Genomic DNA, 22380 nt, shown 5'->3' on the forward strand with positions numbered 1-22380 from the left:
ACGTTAGACTTTTTGGTGGTTTGACGTTTGACGGTGGTGACGCCACTGCCTCTGCCCCCCCCCTCCCCTCCCTCCCCCCCCCCTCCACTCCCCTCCCACACTCACCTACGTCCACACCACACCACATATAGCGCACACCACACACAGTCACAGCTACAGAGACAAAGAGAGACAGAGACCACACGTATACACACTACCACACAATGGCTGCTTCGTCAAAGGCTGTCCGCCGCATTATGAAGGTAAGTGAGAATGGTTGGGGGAGGGGGGAGGGGGGGGGGGGGGCAGTGGTCGTGCTCCGGGCGCAGGTCGCCCTGACGGTAGAGGTCGCAAAGTAAGGGAGGGAGAGAGGGGAGGGGAGAGAGAAGGGGAGATGCGAAGGGAAAGAGACTGATTGGTGTGAGGGTGCGGGTTGTGTAGGAGTTGGAGCGTGTGGGAAAGGCTGGTGAGGAGCTGGCGAATACCGAGGCTGGCCCGGTGTCAGACACGGACATGTTCACTTGGAAGGCCGTGCTGCGCAACGTGGGCGAGCCGTACGCAGGAGGCGAGTTTGAACTGCAGATCACGTTTCCGGAAGACTTTCCTTTCAAGCCGCCGACGGTTGTCTTTGTCACGCCGGTCTACCACCCGAACATCGACAAGAGCGGCGAGATCTGCATGCCCATTCTCAAGGCCGACGTGTGGCGCCCGATGAACTCGGTCATCAACGTCCTCACTGCCGTCCGCGACCTGATGGAGGAGCCGAATCCGTCCGATCCGCTGCGGCCCAAGCTCGCGGCACAGTACCTGGACAAGCGTGCAGCCTTTGACAAGGCCGCCAAGAAGCACACCAAGACCCACGCCAAGCCGAAGAAGTAGTGTTGGCTCTGCCTGCCTGGGACGAAAAGGAGAACTGCAGGGCCGAGTGGCAACAAAACAAGTGGATGGGTGCAACAAAAGGAGTGTGTGTAATGGATCAATGCTTAGACTGAGCCGGACGAGTAGCCAGACGAGTAGCCAGACGAGCCGCCCGACGAGCCGCCCGACGAGCCGCCCGACGAGCCGCCCGACGAGCCGCCCGACGAGGTGCCGCCAGTGGAATGGCCCGAGTTGCCCGAGTTGCCCGACGAGGTGGTCGACGGGTTGTTGTCGGCAATAGCAGTGACCGGGAACTCAGCAACGGCACAGGTGTTCTTGCCATACTGGAGGTGGATGTAGCCCTCCATGCCCCACGAGGTGCCCCACGAGTTGCGGACAATCCAGTAGCCGTTGGCCGAGTCAATGTTGGCAAAGCCGACAACACCGACACCGTGGTCGATCTGGTGGCCGCAGGCCGAGGCCTGGACGACGCCGGACTGGTAGGTCTGCCACGACGAAGCGTCGACGGCGATGGAGAGCGGGCCCCATGCCATGAGGTTGGCGGCCATCTCGGTCTCGTTCTTCTTGGTCGAGGCCCAGCGCCAGCCAGTGACGTGGGCGGCCACCTTGAGGACGAGTACTGGCAGGTGCCGTCGCGGGCGGTGTACGGGTAGTCCGCCTCGGGCTCCTGGCCGTTCTTGACAATGTACTGGATGGCGTTCACCGGCCAGCCACCGTTGCAGCCCTGCATCTGCGTGTCACAGTCGACAATCTGCTGCGGCGCAAGGACCACAAGCGGCTTGCCCGACAGCGCCCAGATCGACTCGATGTTCTCGGTAGCCGAGAACGCCCAGCACGAGCCGCACTGGCCCTGGTTCTTGATCGGCGAGACAACCTGCGGCGAGTGGCCGACCCAGGTGAACGACGACGGGAGTGCAGTCGACTCGAGCGGCGCAACCTTGGCGCCCTCGGTCCGCTTCGGCGCCTTGGCCATGTCCAGGTCGCGCATCAGGTAGTTCTTGGCAAACTCCTCCTGCGAAAGTGCAGCAAACTTGGTCACGCCCCACACGGCAGTGTTGCCCGGTGCCGCGTTCTGCTTGGCCACACGACGGAGCGTGTCCTTAAAGTTGTTGAGACGGAGATCGATCTCAGACGGCGAGACCTCGCCGTACTTGTCCTGGAACTGGCGGAAGAGCGACTGTTGTCATGTCCATCATGAATCACAGTGAGTGTCTGCCCCAGCTGAGCCGTCCACCGCCACAGTGCAAGCTCAAAGGCGACGACCATCGTCACGCAAAATGAAAGCCATTGGAAAAAGCCCGTGCGCCAAAAAAAATGCCGCTTTGGTAGGGGAAGGTTTGGTTGGAGGGGCAAGGGCAGGGGGGGGGCGGGGGGGACGGGAAGGCGGGGCGGGGCGTACAAGAGTCTCCTCCTCGGTGAAACCACCCGAGTTCTTGACAGACAGCGCAGGCACATCCTCGAGACGGATGGCGAACGCCGTGGCCACAAGGGCGAGCATCATGACGACAGCAAGCTTCATGGTGTATTGGTAAGTCACGTGTGGCGGAGTGGTTGTTGATGAGTGCCGCCAACCGACCACCGACATGCGACTGCCGCTTGCCGCCCGCAACTCCGCACATGGCCAGCAGCAGCTACCTCCTCAGCATGCCACCCAGTCCGCATGCGGCACTCCGATTGAGCCATCGCTCACTATCACTACTCTTCCCTTGCCCCGTACCCCTTGCTACACACATGCGCACATCATCGTCACCACGGCAACCATCGCCATCGTCGGCATCGGCAAGAGGGGGAGAAAGTGTGCCATGGGACACAGAGTTGGTGATCAACGAAAACTCCTCTTCGGTCATTCATTGGAGTGTAACACACTCCCACCGATCAACGGTGCCTCCATCCGCGATAGTGCCGCATACTTCCGCCCGCGGACTCGTTCCCACAAACGCAACAAGCCAAAGTCTGTGCCTGAGAGTACCGCGTGGAGGAGAAGAGCGTAGAGCACAATCCAAACCGCGATGAGGCCGAGGAGGAGGCTGACACCGGCACCGACCGACGAGATAAAGTATGTGTCGCCCGACCTGAACACTGTCCGCAGCACGTCCTGCCCCGCCACCCGGCAAGCGGCGTAGTCCGGGATGACTTGCGCGAGCACCGTTGGGCACTCGAACGCCATGTCGGGGAACGTGATGAGCATCAGCGCCTGGATGGCAGGCCGATAGAACGACGAGAAGAACATCGGCCGGAGAACGGCAGGCGCCCGCGACGGGTTGATGATCGCGCCCGAGGTGAGCATAAAGAACCCGTAGAGTGTCACACCTACCGAGATCGCAATGACTGGGTCCGGCGAGACCAGGCCCATCACCAGCATGAACAGCTCGGCAAAGATGTTGGCCACCACCAGAACCGCCAGACCGGCAAAGAACCGGCCCACGCTCCCCCCGGCACCGCCATCATGGCATACAGCACCGCGTAGAACACGCCCACAATGATCAAAATGACAGCGCTCCGAAAAATAAGCGTGGTAGACACGTGTGCTGCTACAGAGTACAGCCGCGATCGGTACTCGTGCCGGAGAATGAGCCGGTCGTGGACCGCGTGTGGGAGAGTCGTCAGCGAGACAAAGGTGGTGACAAGGACGGCAAAGAAGAAGACATTGACCAGGTCCCGGACCGTCTCGTAGTCGGACGCAATTTCAAAGTACAGCCCGCCAATCATGAGCGCCATCAACCAGATCATGACCGCGCGGACGGAAAACACGTGCGGATCGCGCTTGACCACCAGCGCCTGTCGCCAGAACAGCACTTTCATCTTGCTCAGCGATCTCGCTCCAAACACGGGCTCGTCATCGCCGTACGACGTCGTCAGTCGCCGCTTCCCACTGCTGGTCACCAGCACCCGCCCCGTCGCCGCCCGCCGCCGCGTTCCGCTCCCTCCTCCCACCTCTTCCTCGCCCGACCCCGCCACCGCCACATCAAGCAAATCGCACCCGCCTGGTGAGACTACCACCCGCAGCACTTCTTCCGCAACATTGGCGCCTGCAGGCGCAAGCCCGCCAGACACCAGCGCCTCTTGTAGCCGTGATCGTGGCCCCATGTACGCCATCCGCCCGCCCACAAGCACCAGCAGCGAGTCCAGCAGACCCACAATCGCCCGCGACGGCTGGTGGATCGAGCACATGACCACAACGCCGTCGCGCGCCGCAAGCCCCGCCACATCCGCCATCAGTCGCTCTGCGCTCGCAGAGTCCAGCCCGGACGTCGGCTCGTCGAGCAGCAGGTACTTGGGCCGTGACAGCAGCTCGCACGCCACAGACACCCGCCGCCGCTCGCCGCCGGAAATGCCCCGCTCAAACGCAGACCCGATTCGCGAATCGGCGACATGCTCCAGCCCCAGATCCGCAAGCACCGCGTCCACAGCCTCGCTTAATACCGCCCCGACCGGCAACCGCAGCGCTCCCTGCGTCTCCAGCGTCTCGCGGACCGTAAGGCACGGAATCAGTGCTGCATCGTCCTGCGGGCAAAAAGCAAGACGAGACGCAACGTGCTTTGAGTAAGCCATCCCGCCGTACTGTACCCTCGCATCAAGCCGAGCCCCGCTCACCCCAGGCAGCCGCTCGCCTACCACCGTCAGGAACGTCGACTTGCCTGCCCCAGACGGCCCCATCACCCCCAGCACGGACCCAGGCGCCACCTCGCCAGCCACAGACTGCAGAATACTCCGTCCATTCACCTCGTACGACGCAATTTCAAACTGCATACTCGACTCGTCGAGCGCGACGTGAGCTAGTCGTCAAGTGTCGTCATAGCCCAGGCATATACCTCCTCTCTCCCCTCCCTTGCGCCCGCCTTTACACGCACAAGCGCACCACGTAGCATGTGGAAAATTATTAATCGTTCCGCACCACTCTCCGCACCACTCCCCGCTTCACTCCCCGCACAACTCTCAGCAGCACGGTTCGGTGCCATGTGCAGGTCAGCGTCTTTTCCTCACCCCTACCGTCTCACACATCTCTCTCGCTACTGCTTGACATTATGCCGCGCTTGGCTGTTGTCGGTGCTGCCTGTAACTATCCTGGCTCGCAGAGTCTGAAAGAATTGTGGGAAAATGTGTTGGCATCGCGTCGTCAGTTTCGTGACGTGCCTGACGAGCGCCTTCCTCTGGGCGATTACGGTGCTCCCGAGGGTGGCAATGGCGAAGGCGAGTTCAACGAGTACGATCCGGACTGGAAGGACAAGACTACCGCAAAGTATGCCGCCGTCCTCGATGGTGTCTCGGTCAATGCTCGCGAGTGGCGGGCGAACAAGGCCAAGGTCGCATCGACCGACGTTGTCCACTGGCTCGCGCTGCAGGTTGCCGCTTCCGCCCTCGACTCGGTTGATCTCCCTGCAAAGCTCAACGAGGGCTTTGGCGTCATTGTCGGCAACACCCTGACCGGCGAGACCTCGCGGGCGTCACTCATGCGCCTTAGATGGCCCTTTGTGGAGCGCGAGCTCCGCGAGACCGCGGCCGGCCAAGGTCTCGCCCCCGAAGCCATCGACGCACTCGTTTCCGGGCTTAAGACCCGCTACAAGGCTGCGTTTGCCGAGACCACCGAGGATACCCTTGCCGGCGCTCTTTCCAACACCATTGCCGGCCATGTCTCCAAGCACTACGGCCTGCAAGGCTGCGCATACACAGTCGATGGCGCGTGCGCCTCGTCTGCGCTCGCTGTCGCCGTCGCTGCAGACCAGCTTGCTGCCGGAAATCTCGACGTTGCCCTCGTCGGCGGCGTCGACATCTCGCTGGATCCGCTCGAGCTCGTCGGCTTCTCACGCGCAGGCGCGCTATCGTCCACAGACATGAACGTCTATGGCGCTGCCGCAGACGGCTTCTTCCCTGGCGAGGGCTGCGGCTTTGTGGTCATCATGCGCGCAGACGATGCTACTGATCTGGGACTCCCCATCCTTTCCTTCCTCGACGGATGGGGCATCTCAGCCGACGGCTACGAGGGCATCATGCGTCCGTTCCTTGATGGCCAGGCTCTCGCCATCTCGCGCGCTTACGCTCGAGCAAGCTTTGATCCGCGTGACACCCACTTTGTCGAGGGCCACGGGACCGGTACCCCAACCGGCGACCCCATCGAGCTCGGCGCCATCCACAAGGTCTTAGCTGCGGCCACGGCCGATGCCGGCGAGCCGGCTGTCGAGCCAGCCTGCATTGGCGTGACCTCAATCAAATCCATCATTGGTCACACCAAGGCTGCGTCGGGCATTGCTGCATTCCTCAAGGCCGTCCTCGGCGTCAACCAGCGGGTCATCCCACCTATGGCCGGCATCCAGCTCGACTCGGTTGCGCCAGCTCTCGCCAAGCTCCCCGGCGTGTATCCAGTCATCCACGGCCGCGCGCTTGCTCTTGACACCGACATGCATGCCGCGTCATCGTCGATGGGCTTTGGCGGCATCAACGTCCACCTCATCGTCTCATCCACCGCTGCCTCGCCGCCGCTTCAGCTACTCGGCGGTCCCGATCACCTCGCCCGTGAGCGCTATCTTGCCTCGGCCCAGGATGCTGAACTCCTTGTCTTTAACGCGCCCTCGCTCACTGGCCTCCTTGCCGAACTCACCGAAGCCGCTGACATCCTCTCGCGCGCCTCCTGGGCCGAGGTCGCCGACTACGCCGCCCATCTTGCCGCGGCGGCGGCCGCATCTGATGCCGACCTCTGTGCAGCCACTGTCGCTGCCGTTGTCACCTCGCTCGCCCATGCCCAGAGCCTCGTTGCAGACGCCATCGCTGCTGCCTCAGACGCCTTGGCTCTCGCTCCGGTCGTGCTGCCCGAGAGCCTCTATGCCTCGTTTGCGCCGTCGTGGAAGGCTGCCGACCCCGAGCTCGTCTGGGTCTGCGCTGGCCAGGGCACGCAGCGGGCGGGCATGGCCCTCCAGCTCTGCCGCCGCTTCTCTGCTACTCATCGCGCAGAGCTGCTCGGCATTGATCCCAACTCAGAGCTGGCTGCTGAGGTCGAGGCAGTTGTCACTGCCGCGCTCGACGTTCATCTCCCTGTACTTGCCGCCCCGCATCCTCAGCTCTTGGCCACGCTCAAAGACGACGCCCAGCGCGTTCTCGCTGTGACTGAAGCCCTGTGGATTGGCCTACTTCGCCGCTGCGGCGTGCCGTGCGGCGCCGTCGCCGGCCACTCACTAGGTGACGTCATCGCGCTATACGCTGCCGGCGTCTTTGATTTTGCCACTTTGTGGCAAGTGGTCGACGCGCGCGCGCGCGCGTTTGCTAGCGCGCCGAGTGGTGGAATGGCGGTCATGCGCGGATCAGCTGACGCTGCTGCCGCACTTCTGGCAAGCGTTCCCACCGGCAACCAGCTGGTCGTCGCCAACATCAACGCGCCCGACCGCATCGTCCTTGCGGGGCCACCAGACGCCATCGCCACCGCTGTGGCCGCCGGGGCCGACGCAGGGCTCCCGGGCGCGGTCCTTGCCTCGGTCTCTGCCCCGTTCCACACCCCAAGCATGGCCGACGTCGCCGCATCATTTGAGGCTGCGCTGCTCGCCATCCTCGAGGAGACCACGCTTGCCAAACCCAGCGTGCCGGTCTACTCCTCGTGCCGCGGTGGCGAGCTTGAGCTCTCCGCCATGGCGTCCCCGGCCGCCCTCGCCACATACCTTGCTCAGTGCGTGGCGTCACCGGTCGACTACGTCGGTGTTGTCGCCGCCGCCACCGCTGCTGGCCACAAGCTCGGTATCGAGATCGGGTCGTACACCCACGACATGACCCGAATGACCCGTCGCTGTGGCGACGCCCTGAAGCTGCTCCCGGTTGAGGCTCGCCCGGGTTGCTTTGGTGCTTTCCTTGACCTGGTCGCCCGCTCCGTGGCGGCGGCGCCGGCGACGCTTGCCCTCCATCCGCTCTTTGACCACCGCTTTGTGCGCGAGTGGGTCGACCCGCGGTCAAGGACGTTCATCGTCAACCCATGTGAGTCGCCGATCTACGGCCCGCCACTGCAAGACGCCACCAAGCTCCGCTCGCGAGTTGCTACCGTCTCAGCCTCTATCCGCGACAGAGGCGCAAGTGCTGCCAACGACCGCGGCTCGGATGTCCGTGCTGCCGCGCGTCGCGCCGCAGCCCGCCGTAAGGACCACAAAGCCGCACGATCCAAGACAAACTCCGGCAAGCCGAGGTCCAAGGCTGCGGTGGCGTTTGAGACCGCCGTCGTGCCTTCGCTCGCCACGGCGGGTGATGCCGCAACCAACGAGGCGCTTGCAAAGTACCTTGCGGTCCGTGGCAAGTACCTTGCCTCGCTCATCGAAGCTGACATGCGCAAGGGCGGCGTCCAGGCCGCCATCGAGGCCGCCGACGCCGCCGCCGAGGCCAAGCGTCAGCAACGCATCCGCGCCATGTCTGTGGCAGCCACCGCTGCCGTCCTCACTGCCGAGCCGAGCATGACTGCTGCCCTCGTCCTGGAGGTTGTTGTGGATCTGGCCTCCGAGGCTGCGTCCTTTGCCGCCGCGCCCACCACCCAGCTGCTCGAGCTCTACCTCGATTCAATCAAGTCGGTCCGGTTCATCACCGACATTGCGGTTGCCCTCGGCCTCGACGCCTCGCTTGTCAACCCGACGTCGCCCGATTGGCAGAAACCGATGACGCTTGCCTCGCTCGCCAAGCGCATGCATATCCTCTGTGAGTCAAGCGGTGGCGCTGGCCAGCGCGCTGGCCCGGCGTCAGGCGGCCTTGCATCGGGCGCAAGCCAATCGGTTTGGTCTTGGCTCGGCATCTTTGACGAAATGCCGCTCCCGCTCTTTCCCAACCCCGATCCAATCGCCTCGATCGAGTCCGCCACGCTTGTTGTTCATGTTGGCGACGACTCGGCTGCCGCCGCCCACAACGTGGCCAGTGGCTTGGGTCTTGCCGAGCCCACTATCGTTATTGACCTCGCCGCCGATGCAGCCGCTGCGGCTGCGGCTGCTGCGGCTGCGTCCTATCTCATTGTCGTAGCCCCACAGATACCGGACCCCGCAACTTCTGCTGGTGCTGCGGTGACGGCAACTGCGACGGTGATGGCGACGCTCGGTCGCCTCGTCCGTGCTGTTGGCGATGTGTGGAGGATGGAGGACCGCTGCGGTGGCCGGATCAATGATGGCGGCATTATCTATGTGCTGCATGGTGACGGGCCTGTCCCACTCCGCGGCTTTGCCGCCTCGGCTCTCCTTGAGGCGGGCTCGTACGTCCCAGCAGCCGTTGTGACCTGCGAGCCGAGCCTGTCGCCAGCTGATGCCGGGCGGTTCACTGCCGCTCTACTAACTCGCTGCCCGCTCGAGCCCAAGTTTGTCATCGCCACCACGTCCGGCCCAGCTCCGGCCGACGGCAAGTCCTGGATCGCCTTCCGTCATCCGCGACCATACTCCTTCGACTCTTCGCCACTCCTCCTCGATGCCCCGGCTCTGGCGTCGTCGGCTGTGGCTGTTGCGCCAGTATCGGAGGCAGCTGCCGTTGTCTCGTGGTGTGACGCGCTCGCCCGCGGCGGCGATGCTCCGCGGTCGACTTTGGGTGCCGTCGTTGTCTCGGGTGGTGGTAAGGGCATCACGGCCGAGTGCATCTTCCGTGCTGCGGCCTACCTCTCGCTCACCAGGCTCGTTCTTGTTGGCACCTCGCCGGCCTCGCATCCTCAGGTCACCGCTACGCTCGAGCGGATGGCGCGAGTGCCTGGCCTGCAGGCGCGGTACTACGTCGCAGATGTGACGGACCGCCCATCAGTCGACGCCATGCTTGAGGCGCTGAGTGCCGACGAGCCGTCATGGGAGGTGGTCGGCCTTGTCCACGGTGCCGCGACCAACAAGCCAGCTGCCACCGACGAGCTGGGATCGGGGGACGCCGCCGCGCGCGACATGCAGGTCAAGGTCTGCGGCGCCGCGGTCCTCCTCGACGCGCTGCACACCTCACCGCGCGCTCGCGGCGAGCCCGGGCTGGAATTTATAGTCGGCCTCTCGTCGATCATTGCCGCCACTGGCATGTTTTCGGCAGGCGTCTACGGCAGCGCCAATCTGCTGATGGAGCGCGTCTTTGGCTCGGTCGCCAGCTCGGTTCCAGTCGTCCTCATCCGCTACGGCGTATGGGAAGAGGTTGGCATGGGCGCCCGCATGGGCTCGGTCGAGTTTATGGAGGCATCAGGCATGACGCCGCTGAGCGTCGAAGCCGGCTCGCGCGCCTTTGTCGAGCTACTCGCCGAAGCGCTTGTTGCTGACAATCTAGCTGCACCGATCGTTGCTGTTGTTGCCTCGCGCCTTGGCGGACTGGCCACCTGGTGCAACGGATGGAACTGCTCCCATCCGCGGGTCCGCAACGCCGCGGGTGCTTCGATTCTCAGCAACGCACCGGCCTTTGACTCGGTCGCCGCGCTGGAGCCCAACCTCGAGCTGACGCTTGTCCGCAAAATGAGCATCCAAAATGCCCGCTACCTAGCCGACCACTCGATCGGCGGCTCTGTGGTGGTGCCAGCTGCGGTCGAGCTGGCGCTCTGTGTTCAGGCCGCCGCGGGGCTTCACGCCCCACTCCATCCGCCGGCCAGCACCAAGCCGAGCTGGAAAGATGTGAGCGCGGGCTCAATTGTCTGCCGCGACTTTGCCTTTCCTCTCGCGCTCGACGTCCATCGACGCCGCGGTGCCGTCGTGGCTGTCACCGCCGCCAACTGGACAGCAGCGCCCAGGCTGGATGGCCAGGCACATCCGTGGTCCGTCGTATGGGTGCAAAACGAGTTTGGCAAGCTAACCGCCACCGGATGCGTTGGTATCGTGACCACTGACACCCTTGCTGACGGCGCCTTTGCGCGGTGCGCCGCGCCGCTCAAGCTCCTTGCTGACGCCCGCAGCTCAAGCCCGACGTACATCGATGTCAAGGCCGACATCTATGAGCCCGGCCTTCTCTTCCACACTAGCGTCTTTCGGCGCATTAGCGCTATCCGTGCCCTCATGTGGGACGAGGCGGCTGGGCGCGGCCACGTCATTGCCCGGGTCTCGCGCACGCCCGGCGGCGTTGACGACGTCATGGCCACCCGCGAGTCACTCGGCGGTCTAGGGGATCCGCTCTTCCGTGACGGTGTCATCCAGTGCGCGCTGGCGATCATCCCGCAAGAGGTCTCGCTGCCGTCATCGCTTTCAGCACTGTATGTCCACCAAGCCGCGAGCTTCGCGCTGGCTGATGCTGACGTCCTCGATGTGGTACTCACGCTCACCCGCGAATACAACGGCGTCTACGCCGCCAACGTCGTTGTCCACGGCATTCATTCGGTCAGTGGCGCCTCGATGGTGGCCGAAGAGTGGTACGGCCTGAGATACAAGGTTGTTCGCCACGATCCGACGCGCCCGGCGGCAGCCGACCTTCTCGCGCCCAGCGCTCGTGACAACACCGTGCTGAACAAGACTATGAGCGAAGCAGCCTTTGCCTTTGGTATAGAGCTTCCCAAGCTCGCGGTCTGCGCCGCTGAGCTCCCGTTTCAGGCCGTCGGCAGGCCTGCCGGAGTGCAGGCTATGATCAAGACGGCGCGGCGCAAGGCCCAGGCTGAGATGGTGACAGATCTCGTTGGCAGTCATGCCAAGCTCGGCCACAGCCCTACCGGCGCGCCACACCTGGTATTGCGGTCGCCAGGAAGCTCGAAAGCCGAGACTGGGCTCTCGTTTTCGTACACTGAGCGAGTGCTGGCGGCGGCGTGTGACGATGGCAGCGCTGGATTTGGCTCCGCCGTCGGCATCGACGTGGTGGCGCTCCGCGACGACGCGTCGCGCGTCACCGCCGCCATGCTCCCACACAAGAGCCATCGCAAGGTGGTGGTCTGGCTCACCTCGGGCGGATATGGCAAGGTGAGTGTAGATAGCGCCCACGTGGCGCGGGCGCGAATCTGGGCAGCGCTCGAGGCGGCGTTCAAAGCCCGTGGGCCGCTTGCTGATGCAAGCCGCGGATGGAGTGATGCAAGCGTTGGTGTCCTCCGCCGCCGCGGCGATGCAGTCCTGCTCTGGGTTGAGGGCCCGAACGGCGCCGGACGCGAAGGCAAGCACCTTGTTCTCACTCTCCCGCTACAGCTGACCCGATCGGGTAAGATTATGACTGCTGTGACCGCGCGCGAAGCCGGCCTGGACACGCTCGGGCTGGTAGTGCCCGGGCCGCAGCTGGGGTGGAACCTCGGCATTGCGCTCTCGCCCGAGCCCAGCAACTCGTCAGACATCGCGTTCACCATACGGCACCGCATGGCGGTCTCATTCCACGACACCGGCTCCGCAAGCGCCACGTTCCTCTTTGCGCGATTGTACGACGTCATCGGGCGGACGCGCGAGCTGTCGATGCGGTACTCGCCCGAGGCTCTCTCCGAGGCTACCAGGTTTTCCGAGGGCGAGGTGGCGTCGGTGAGTGACTGGGTCCATGTCGTGCGCGTTCGCGAGATCGAGGTCAAGGACGTACTCCAGGTCGAGTTCCGAGCGGTGAGCGTGACCGAGGCGTCCGCCGTTTTCTCAATCCGCATGCTTGCCGGGCGCAGCGGGACCGAGTTTGTACCGGTTGCCTACGCCACGCTCGGTATCTCAGCAGTGCGTGTTGAAGGCCGCGAGGCTGCGCGGACGCCATGGACCGCGGCGTTTATGCGGTTCTTGTGCGCCATGGCGCCAAGAGTCTCGTACGCAGAAGCATCGCAGGCGGTGTTCCGATCGGTGCTTGATGGCTCAGTCCTCGCGTCGCCGTCGTGGCACGGCGGCGTGGCGTGCCAGGCCGACTGGGGCGTCGACGATGCCGAGTGGGCCGAGGCCAGGGCGGCGCCGGCGACCGATCTTGGCGGGCAGATTTGGGCCTCGTCCGAACGCGGTGGTGCAGTTGTCCACGTCTGGCAGCACACAACGGATCGGATGGCCAGTAACTTTGTGGGCAACGTGTACTTTGCCGAGTACGGAGCGTGGATGGGCGCGGCGTGGGAGTCGCTCATCCACGACGTCGATGCCGCCGCCGAGGCCGCCGGCAGCCTCCGCGTCCACGAATCCAACATTGTGTACGAGGTCGAGTCGTTCCCGTTCGACTCGCTGTCGTGCGAGGTTGGCATCGCCGCTGTTCATGACACCGGCGTGGTCGTCGACTTTGTCTTTCGCCGCCCGGGCGTGGTTCTTGCCCGCGGCCGGCAGGTGTACTGCGGCGAGATGGGGCCAGGCCTGCACAACGTGCTCGATCGGGTGATGGCTTCAGTTTAGCGGCATAGAGCAGATCAAAGGCGCACGCCGCCGGAAATGATGTCGGCGTGGAGCTTGGGTGTGAGTGGGACAAAGGTGTTGCCTGAGAGGAAGTAAATGTCGGGGACATATTCGGGGTCAATGCCTTCGTCGCGGAGCTGGACCTTCTTGTGCTTGTACGTGCCGGTGAGATCCATGGCCGGGAGAAAGCGGAGGAAGAGCGGAACGGCATATGAGGCGAGGTGCGTGCGGATGTGAGCGGCAAAGCCGGTAAAGTCAAAGGCATCAGGCGAGGCGCCGACAATGGCCACCAGGCCAGCTCGGCCGGAGTACTCGCCGACGGTCACGCCGTAGACGTTGCACTCGAGCGGGGCCGGATCGGTGAAGCGGGCGCATACCTCAGCAACCTCCGAAGTGGCCACGTTCTCGCCCTTCCAGCGGAACGTGTCGCCGATGCGGTCAACAAAGTAGACAAAACCTTCGTCGTCGCGCTTGAGCAGGTCGCCTGAGCGGAACCAGGCATCGCCTTGCTTGAACACATCCTTGAGCACCTTTTTCGACGATGCCGTCGATGAAGTGTAGCCCGAGTAGTTGGTCGCGCCCGACTTGAACTTGATGATCTTGGCGATAAACTCGCCAGCCTCGTCGGTCTCGACCGCGATGCACCTGCCGTCGGGTCCGCGAACCACCTCTTCGGTCATGCGGTCAAATTTGACGATTTGCTGCGGGAGAATGGCCTGCAGCGGTTGCGAGATGTATCCGATTGAGTTGTCCTTGTCCTCCAGGTTGAGAATGGCGGCCGCGCCCTCAGTGGCGGCGTAGAACTCGAGGATGCGGTCTACGCCGAACCGGGTCTTGAACTTGGACCACACGTCTGGCCGGAGACCGTTGCCGATGGCCAGGCGGACCGAGTTGTCGGCGTCACGAGGGTGCGCCGGCGCCGCGAGTAGGTAGCGGCAGAGTTCGCCGATGTACTGCACAATGGTGACGTCGTACTTGACCACGTCGGCTGTGTACCGTGAAGCCGAGAACTTGGACCGGAGAACCATCATGGCACCGCCATACAACACCATACCCACGCCAATCATACCGGCGGCAGAGTGGTAGAGCGGGAGGACGGTGTAGACTCGGTCGTCGGGCGTGACCTTGGCAAAGATCGAGAACGCCGACGCCGCAGTCAGGTAGCGGAAGTGGGTCACGATGGCGGCCTTGGGCAGGCCGGTCGTGCCCGAGGTGTAGATATAGAGCAGTGGGTCACGCGTCTTGACTCCACGAGCGTACCCACGGCTCTCAGCTGGCACCGGCTTGATCGAGAGGCTTGACCAGCCGATGGCAGACGCGCCGTCGACCCGCGCGAGCTCGTCGGCCGCATCGTCGTCAAGGCAGGCGAGCAGAACGTCCGAGTGCAGGCCACGGAGCTCGTCGCGGACAGCGGCGACAACGTTGGCAAGTGCAGCATCAAACAGTACGGCCTGCGCGCCCGAGACCGCGATCGAGTGCATCAGCACATCGCCAGTCTGGTTGGTGTTGACCAGCGCGGCACGGACGCCGACCTTGGCCAGGCCTAGCCAGACGGCAATGTACCGCGGGCGGTTGTAGCCAAACACCGCGACAATGGTGCCAGGCTCGAGGCCGGCGTCTAGCGCCCAGTGCGCCACCTGGTTGGCGGCGTCGTCCATCTGGCCAAAGGTAAAGTACTCGCCAGAGTCAACATGGGCAAAGGCCGGGGCGCCACGGCCGCGCCAAGCCACGGTCGACTCCCAGAGCTGATCCACAGTTGTGTTCTTCCGGTCCGCGTTCTTGAGATACAGCTGGATGCGGACTCCACCGACGAGCATCCGTACATCGCGCATTCTCAGACCCTTTTTGGAGACAAGGAAAGCAAGGCCAGCAGCAGCGACGCCAGCCAGGACCAGCAGGACCAGCCACAGAGCACACACCAGCCACCAGAGCACAGGCCCCAGCACAAGGCCAACAACAAGTCCCGAAACTCCCGGCGAGTGGCGGACCAAGCTCCTCATGCCCTCCTTCACTCGTCCCACCATGCTCGTTGCGCTCGCTCGGCTCGTTGTTCCTGACATGCGTTTTTTTAGGGGAGACGTGTGGGCAGACTTTGGGCTGCAGGTCCAGCTACCAAAGCGCACGACCAATGCAGCTCGGTGTCGGCTTTGCCCAGAGTCACTTCCGATGGCTGTTGTGACGGCGGGAGGTCTTACTAGAGCAGGTCGATGGAGAGCGGTGCTCGAGGGACGTAGGGCGAGTTGGACGACGACGACGATGACAGCGCCGACGCCGGAGACGAGGTCGATGAGGTTGATGGCGAGTCAAAGTCGTCGATGGCGTATGTAGGCGACGGCGAGACGGCATCGACAGGAACGGGCAGACTGGTACCTGCTTTGGCTCTGTCGTCCGCACTGGAGAGCGAGGCCTCGAGATCCGAGATGAGCTCGTCCAGCTCGGCACGGAGCTCGGGATCATTGGCCGGTGACGGCATCCCTGTTGGACTTGTCGCGCCAGACATGCTGTGTGCAAGTGGTGTTGCCGGAGGCGATGCTTGCAGATCAGGAGACGGCTGAGGTCGGACCGGAGGTGAGTTGGGAAGCGGGCGCGGGTTGGCAAAGGCGCGAAAGAGCCGCTGCTCGCGAGCGGCAGTCCGCGCGGCGTCGCGCTTGCGTTGCGCAATGGCGGACCGCCGCAGCACCTCGGAGCGCGTCAGTCGCGGCTCAGAGGGCTCTTCCGTCCGGAGCGTAGCCCGGAGCGTGCGATCCATGTGTTCGGCCCGCCGAGAGGCAGCGGCGGCGGCCTTTAGCTCGCCCAGCTCTGACAAGAGAGCGTCGACCACGCCTGGGCGCGATCCAAGCGCGCTCAGCCGGAGCGGGTCTGTCCGTGGCTGTGGCACTGGCTCCGGTGACCGGTTACGACGGACACGTCTCACTCTCACCTTTGTCCGCACGCTTGTCTGTAAGTTGGCGGCCGACGCGCTGTTCTCCGCCGCAGCCGGCGCCAGGGCTGGCGCGGATGCTGGTTCCGAGCCGTCGTTCTCAAAGAACAGCGCCGGCGGGCAAAAGGTGTCGGGCAGCGGCGGCGGCGACGGACTGCGCTCCCTCGACGTTGCCTCTGTCTCCTCGGCGAGGTCTGGTGCAACAGCAGCATCATCGGCGACAGGCTCCGGCGGCGGCGGCGTTGGGCGGGTGGCTGCGACGCGTGCCAAGTGGGCGAGCAGCTGCGGCCCGCGGTCGAGCAGGCGGACAGCGAGCCCGATCTTGGCAATCTCATTGCCAACGGGGTCGTACATGTAGTACATGCCGCGGACGAGACCGTGGGTAGCGAGCGGTGCGTCGAGCGGCTGCCTGAGATCGATAGATGCGGCAGCGCAGAGCAGCGGCTTTGACGGATCTGCTACGTCGAGCAAGAGCACCACAAGCGGAGAAGCACGGAGAACACGGCGAAGCTCGTCCGGAGCCATGGCAAACAAACTCGACTTGCCACGGGAGAAGACAAGGTCGTCGCCGCTCGAGACAGCCGCCGCGCCATTTGGCGCCATCACCACCAGCGGCTGAAAGTCGCCAAGGACAAACGAGACAGCGGCGGCGCCCAGAGCAGCACGGAGGCCAAACACGGCCTCAACATACACCTCAAGGGTGTATGCTGTCTCTTGCTTGCTTTCGGCACACGCCATGCTCGAGGCCGAGTCGCGTGTGGTGTAGTGTGTGGCGTGCGTGGTGGACAGTTGCGGCGCGCGCTGACACCGCCGCGGCAGCTGCCAGGCCAGGGCAAGCTGGTGTGATGCCGATCTCACACGCTGACGAGCTCGTGCACACCGGGCGTAGCTATCGTGGTGGCGTCGACAAGAAGCCATGCTGTCAGACGCTAGCTACCTGTTTATGACTGGTATCGTCCTCTGCTGTCCATGATGGGGGGACTACGCCCATGGCAGCTGGGGCTGCAACGTTGTGCCGATCGGGCTGGTGATCAGGTAGGTGATGAGACTGGTGTTCGGCTGGCTTGGATCGCCGGCTCGCAATGACAAACCATCAGTACCAGAATGTCGAAGAATGATCTGGAGGAGCCCAGTCTCGGCGATGGGGATCGTGGGCCTCGTGGGGGTAGAAGTACCCGGTGACGCCTGGCCACGGCGGACGGGTATTTTCTGAGCTAGCGAGTTCGTCGAGACTGTGCAGATCGGAGACTCGCGAGTAGATGACGTGGCCGAGCATATACTTGCGCTCATGGTCGTCATCGGCAACGGCAGCCTCGACCAGCCGGGCGAGAGCCAGGCCCTGCGACGGGGAGAAGACCAGATCCTCGACCATCGGCCAGAGCAGCGTGGGCGTGATCGAGTCCATGGCGTGTATGGCGTCACCGAGAGCCTCAAAGGCAGCTTGATCCACGTTCTCACGCGCCCTCACAGCAGCCCACGCAGCAGCTTTGGCCGCCTTCTCGGCCTTTTCCAACGAGCCGAGCTCACGACCCTTGGCCACATCCTGTGCACACTTTGAGCAATACGGCGAGTCGCCACCGGCATAGAACCCGCACCCACCCTTGCACTGTTGAGCAGACATTGATGTGTGAAGCAATGTGTGCGGTGTTGTGAATGTCAGTGAGTGTGTCTGTGTACGATGTGTGCCGGGTGGACAACACAGTTCTTCCATTCATTTCCATGCCTTCCACTGCCGGCGAGCGAGCGGCAGTTCAAGGTATCCTCCGCGCCTCGCATCGAAGCGTCCGGCGCCATTGCTCTCGTTCTCCTCTCCAACAACTCCTCGCTGCCAAACTCTGCGGATAGCGGTCAGCTTGGCTTCCGAGGATGAGGCCCGTGATCGGGGCCAGACGAGCTCGCTCAGTCCAGATCATCCATGTCTTCGACATCACCGGCGGTGGCAGCAGTAGACTCGGTAGAAGGCGGATGTTGCGAGGCAGCGGCGGCGTACGAGCCGTCGAGGAGCGAGGCACGGCCGTTAGGCGTCTGAGCCAGGATCTTGATGCGGTTGATCTCGTCGAGCGAGTCGACGTTGGCAAGGATGGCGGCGATGGCGGCCCGTTCATCAGAGGACATGGCCGACGTCGCATCCTTGCTGGGAGCGGCGGCACCCGCTGACGACGGCAAGGCCGCGAGCGGGTCGAATGTCTTGTGCGCCGCAGCCTCGCCGGGCTTGCCAAACTCGTCGATGGCAGCCAGACGCTCGGCGCGCTTAACCTTGACAAAGTCGATGACCTGCAGCCGCGGGCAAAGATGCAGCAGGTACAGCCGCATCTTGGGGTTGCGGGCCACCGGGTTACCCACCAGGGAGATGCGACGCAGCGAGGCCGCCAGCTCTGCCAGCGGGTTGAGGGCGTCGAGCGAGCCGATGACATTGTGGGAGAGGACCAGCGAGCGGAGAGCCGGGAGGGCAGCGCCAAGGCCCGAGTCGACCGAGCCAATGCGGTTGCTTGCCAGCAGCAGCATGCTCAGCTTGCGCAGCCTTGGAAAACCACCCAGGACCCGAATATGGTTGCCTGAGAGGTCAATGGCCTCATACCCGTCCCGTGTGGCGCCAAGGTTCTCAATGGCCGCCAGATTGTTTTCTGCCATTGCCTCTCGGCCCCGCCCAGACGTCAGTCTTCCCTCTCCGCTTCTCCACAGCGCCCACTACAGGGCCAACCTCACACCTAACCACCTCCTCACACTCGCTCTTGCTTGGTACTTACCCCGGAGGTCAAGCTCAAGAAGCCCGCATGGGTTGAGGTAGTGTAGCGCAGTCGCTACCGTGTCGGCGGTGAGGCGCGACATGATTGAGTCGAGTGACCAACGCCAATGGTCCGCTTCCTCGCCCTCGCCCTCCTCGCCCTCCCGTGGCAAAGTCCACGCATCGTTCAATACATGCTATCTCCATCGCACACTCCAGCTACAGTATCACGGCCTCGATGGCATCGGGTGCAGCAAGTGCAGGTGGCGAGGTTGGCGAAGCTACCCGTGGAGTAGACGGGCCAGAGCCCGGGAGCCGGTTGACGGCTACCACCTCGACCGATTGGACGTAGTGCTCAAAAGCCAGGACAGCCTCCTCGAGATCGCTGACGCCGACAAAGTCACTGACAAACGTGGCAACGACGCGAAACTTGACGACCCCGTAGGCGACCGGCTCAAACGAAGACATGCCCCATACCAGCGACGGCATGGCAATGAGCCGCACGGCGTTCTCCAGAAGGCCGAGATCAGTCTTGACCGTCCGCGGCTTGATGTCGAGCACGCAGGTGAACCGCGCGTTTGGCTCGTAGTAGCTGGTGGTCGGCTCCGCCACAGGTGAGACCAGCCGGTCCACTGAAAAGTATGGCGTGTCAAACTCGAGCTCATCGTCGGTCACTACCTCCATCACACCGTCTGACGACGAGAGTTCGTTCGGTCGCGCACAGTACACATCGCCGGCGTCGTCATATCCGCCCAGTGATGCTGCTGCCTCATACCCGTCGTAGATGTGAGACGCTGACGCCGACGCCGATGCCGACGCCGACGCCGACGCCCATGACGACACCGTCCCACCAGCTGAGAAGGTGCGCCGGTGCCGCAGTTTCTCGGTCTCGGCCTCGCTACGCCCGCCACTTGCACCGCCGGCCGGCGACGGCGCGGAGCTCGGCGGCGCATCAGGGGTGAACACTCGCCCGCTCGTCTCTGGCCGCGTGAACGAAGACCGCAGCTCAGCGTGGACAGAGTCAAAGACGTCCGAAGCCAACGAGCCGAGCGTCCGCCGCGCAAACTCGAGCTTGGCCCGCACCGACGTCCGCAGGAACGTGTTGACCGCCTCCTCGTTGCCACCGCCCTCGACATTGGCACCTAGACCTGAGCTAGAGCCGCCGGATCCACTCGCACTCGCACTTGCGCCTACAAGTGGCGCGCAGAGCCGCACCGGTTCGGAAATCGTGCGATGCAGCGGAGTCCTCTCCGTCCCGCCGCTGGGGCCGACCGGTGCGTCGTCGCCGAGCTCGCCGTCTCCGTTTGGCCAAAAGTATCGCCGCATCGGACTGATCAAGTTGGTGACCCGCTTGTACAGCGGCGAGGGCATTGAGTCTGAGCCTGACGCCGTGGTCGACGCCGTGAGCGCCGACGGCGAGCAGGGCTCTGCTGCCGCCGCTGCGGCGGCTGCCACTGCCCGTGCGTGCGGATCCGGCTCCGACTCGGTCCGTCGGTGCCGGCCTGGACTGAGTGGTACGGAACTGGTTGCAGCGGCCGGCGAGAACACTACGGTCATGCCCGAGCTCTCGCCATCATCGCCTGAGAGCTCCGAGAGTGTGTCGTTGACACGGTAGGCCGACGGGAGTGGCGGGCCTGACGTCAGTGTCAGCGTCCCGCTGTCTCGACCGTCGAGTACAGCTGTGAGTCTCCCAGTGAGGACTCGTCCTCAGCAGACGAGGACGCGCCGGAAGAGCAAAGCGTGGCGGTGTGCGAGGTCGAGACCAGCGACCGCGGCGATGGAACCGAGACAGAGAACGAGATGGTCTCCGAGCGCGAGCCCGGTGACAGGCCAGAGCTACAAAAGGGAGCACCATTGCCCTCGGTGTCGGCGTCAGCGTCGGCGTCGGCCACCCACAGCAGGTCGCCGGTCGAGGCCAGTCGCGGCGTTGTTCGCTTGCCAACCAGCGGCACGGCGACATCAACGACAAAGGCCAGCGACTGGGCCTCGCGCGCCGTCGGCCGCGCTGACGGATCAAACATCAGGCACGCGTCTAGAAAGGCCTTGCATTCGGGCGAGATACCTGTAGGCAGCGGCGGGCTCTCGCAGTCCTCGCACACCCGCTTAAGAAGCAGAGCACGGTGGTGGAGATGGGCCCACGGCGGCATGCCCTGGATCATCTCGATGACCGTACAGCCGACCGACCACATGTCTGCCGACGTGAATGCGCCCTCCTGCTTGAGGATCTCGGGTGCCATCCAGTACGGCGTGCCCTTGAGCGACCGTGCGCCGTCTTCGGCCTCCTCCAGCAACTTGGACGCGCCAAAGTCGGCGAGCTTGACCACGCCGTCCTTATCGACCAGGATGTTGGCTCCCTTGATGTCGCGGTGCAGGATCGAGTGCGAGTGCAGGTACTCGAGGCCGATGAGGATCTGCTTGGTGTACTTGCGGACAAGCGGCTCCGCCAGCGAGCCAAACCGCGTGAGCAGCGCCTTGATCGAACCACCGGACATGTACTCCATAAGGATGTAGATGGCCGAGTCGGGCTGAGAGACCTCGGCACCCAGATACCGCACAATGTGCGGGTTGCGCAGCCGGCGCATGATGTTGACCTCCTCGCGCAAGGCCTGCAGCCGCGCCAGCGCCCGCGAGTCGCACATTGAGTGCTCCACCTTTTTCACAGCAACAATTCGTCCGTCATCGGTGAGCCCGAGATACACGGAGCCGAACGAGCCCTTGCCCAGCATCTTCGTGCCAATCTTCCACCCAAAGTTCGGGTTGAGCGGCACAATTGCGCGGCCGTCAGACTCGGACTCTTCGGGCAGCGTGCCGTGACTCACCATCGGCGCCGCACCCTCGCCCGAAGGCAGCGACCAGGTCTCTGACGAGACAATGCCTGGCGCGCTCGCAGGCTCGGGCACATCCACGCCCAGCATCTGGACGGAGCGGCGGGTGGCAATCGAGAGTGTCGACGAAGCTGTCGCCTGCTGCGCTTCCTCTGCCGCCGCCGCCCACGCCCATGGCGATGGCGGCACCCGCGCCCCGAACCCCGCCGGGAGCTCCAGAACCAGGTTTAGGATCTTGGACAGCTCGCGCTGGGCGGCATCATGCAGCGCCGCATCGAGTGCCTCCTGTGACGAGAGCAGAATCAGATCGCCGTCGCCGTCATAATACCGCACCCGCATCGGCGCCACTCCGTACTCGGTCACCAGCGCGGCGCCCAGCTCGGCCATGCCCAGCCGGCCACCGGCCACGAGCGGAAGTACCAGCCGTCGGATGTCATCTGCATCGGCCACAAAGCACTTGAACGTCACTGTAGCAGCCTCTGGCGAAGTTATACCACCCGTTATCTCTCCACTGTTCTTGCCTGCACCAGCATCGGCCGCCATGCTGCCGCGGCTTGCCAAGCTCGCCACCTCTGTCGCCTGCTTGTTGGTCTTCTTCTGCTTGGTCGCCTCTGCTTGGGGTCACCAGGCCCAGGGCCTCACCAGCACGTCGTCCAACTTCCACACGACGTAACCGTGTAGGCGTGTGGGCGTGTGAGTGCACGTGTGGTTAGGTGTGAGTGTGGGGAGAGGTAAGGGGGAGGGGGGGAGGGCGAGGATAGGGGAAGGGGTGGGGGACGGGCTTGATCGGTGCGGTGGAGGCTGTGGCCGAAAGGGAAGGACGGGGGGGGGGGGGGGGGGGCTTGGAGTGGC

At 64.0% G+C, this 22380-nt stretch overlaps 9 protein-coding genes across 9 annotated transcripts; 2 read left to right on the top strand and 7 right to left on the bottom strand.

Annotated features, from left to right (window-relative positions):
* The first annotated feature begins 95 nt into the window (after window positions 1-95).
* AMSG_01292 (ubiquitin carrier protein) lies at window positions 96-1035 on the top strand. The gene is made up of 2 exons (XM_013906445.1): window positions 96-242; window positions 421-1035. Exons 1-2 carry the CDS (start codon window positions 204-206, stop codon window positions 856-858), a joined length of 477 nt encoding a protein of 158 aa, XP_013761899.1. The 5' UTR covers window positions 96-203; the 3' UTR covers window positions 859-1035.
* AMSG_01293 (cruzipain) lies at window positions 935-2399 on the bottom strand. The gene is made up of 2 exons (XM_013906446.1): window positions 2258-2399; window positions 935-2035 (listed from the first exon to the last, which is right to left on the bottom strand). The coding sequence occupies exons 1-2, from the start codon at window positions 2375-2377 to the stop codon at window positions 956-958; spliced, it is 1200 nt and encodes a 399-aa protein (XP_013761900.1). The 5' UTR covers window positions 2378-2399; the 3' UTR covers window positions 935-955.
* Window positions 2400-2695: 296 nt separating this feature from the next.
* AMSG_01294 (ABC transporter) lies at window positions 2696-4608 on the bottom strand (the record flags this gene model as incomplete). Its single annotated transcript, XM_013906447.1, has 2 exons — window positions 2696-3284; window positions 3314-4608. 2 exons carry the CDS (start codon window positions 4606-4608, stop codon window positions 2702-2704), a joined length of 1878 nt encoding a protein of 625 aa, XP_013761901.1. The 3' UTR covers window positions 2696-2701.
* Window positions 4609-4883: 275 nt separating this feature from the next.
* AMSG_01295 (uncharacterized protein) lies at window positions 4884-13058 on the top strand (the record flags this gene model as incomplete). Its single annotated transcript, XM_013906448.1, has 1 exon — window positions 4884-13058. One exon carries the CDS (start codon window positions 4884-4886, stop codon window positions 13056-13058), a length of 8175 nt encoding a protein of 2724 aa, XP_013761902.1.
* Window positions 13037-15082, bottom strand: AMSG_01296 (long-chain acyl-CoA synthetase; the record flags this gene model as incomplete). Its single annotated transcript, XM_013906449.1, has 1 exon — window positions 13037-15082. The coding sequence occupies one exon, from the start codon at window positions 15080-15082 to the stop codon at window positions 13073-13075; it is 2010 nt and encodes a 669-aa protein (XP_013761903.1). The 3' UTR covers window positions 13037-13072.
* A 170-nt stretch (window positions 15083-15252) lies between these two features.
* Window positions 15253-16716, bottom strand: AMSG_01297 (uncharacterized protein; the record flags this gene model as incomplete). The annotated part of the gene is made up of 1 exon (XM_013906450.1): window positions 15253-16716. One exon carries the CDS (start codon window positions 16714-16716, stop codon window positions 15253-15255), a length of 1464 nt encoding a protein of 487 aa, XP_013761904.1.
* A 344-nt stretch (window positions 16717-17060) lies between these two features.
* Window positions 17061-17626, bottom strand: AMSG_01298 (uncharacterized protein). The gene has a single exon (XM_013906451.1). The coding sequence runs from the start codon at window positions 17597-17599 to the stop codon at window positions 17072-17074; it is 528 nt and encodes a 175-aa protein (XP_013761905.1). The 5' UTR covers window positions 17600-17626; the 3' UTR covers window positions 17061-17071.
* Window positions 17627-17675: 49 nt separating this feature from the next.
* Window positions 17676-18807, bottom strand: AMSG_01299 (U2 small nuclear ribonucleoprotein A; the record flags this gene model as incomplete). Its single annotated transcript, XM_013906452.1, has 2 exons — window positions 17676-18602; window positions 18726-18807. 2 exons carry the CDS (start codon window positions 18805-18807, stop codon window positions 17878-17880), a joined length of 807 nt encoding a protein of 268 aa, XP_013761906.1. The 3' UTR covers window positions 17676-17877.
* Window positions 18808-18922: 115 nt separating this feature from the next.
* AMSG_01300 (STE/STE11 protein kinase) lies at window positions 18923-22071 on the bottom strand (the record flags this gene model as incomplete). The annotated part of the gene is made up of 2 exons (XM_013906453.1): window positions 18923-20360; window positions 20405-22071. 2 exons carry the CDS (start codon window positions 22069-22071, stop codon window positions 18923-18925), a joined length of 3105 nt encoding a protein of 1034 aa, XP_013761907.1.
* Between the last annotated feature and the right edge of the window lie 309 nt (window positions 22072-22380).

This window comes from Thecamonas trahens, assembly GCF_000142905.1.
Source record: "Thecamonas trahens ATCC 50062 unplaced genomic scaffold supercont1.5, whole genome shotgun sequence".
NCBI lineage: Eukaryota > Apusomonadida > Apusomonadidae > Thecamonas > Thecamonas trahens.

Excerpts from the sequence above, each read along its gene's own strand:
- AMSG_01293 (XM_013906446.1), bottom strand. The coding sequence starts at position 2,377 with ATGAAGCTTGCTGTCGTCATGATGCTCGCCCTTGTGGCCACGGCGTTC. Across the intron at positions 2,036-2,257 it reads TCACCGAGGAGGAGACTCTT|TCGCTCTTCCGCCAGTTCCA; the intron begins GTACGCCCCGCC and ends ACATGACAACAG.
- AMSG_01298 (XM_013906451.1), bottom strand. The coding sequence starts at position 17,599 with ATGTCTGCTCAACAGTGCAAGGGTGGGTGCGGGTTCTATGCCGGTGGC.
- AMSG_01292 (XM_013906445.1), top strand. The coding sequence starts at position 204 with ATGGCTGCTTCGTCAAAGGCTGTCCGCCGCATTATGAAG. Across the intron at positions 243-420 it reads CTGTCCGCCGCATTATGAAG|GAGTTGGAGCGTGTGGGAAA; the intron begins GTAAGTGAGAAT and ends CGGGTTGTGTAG.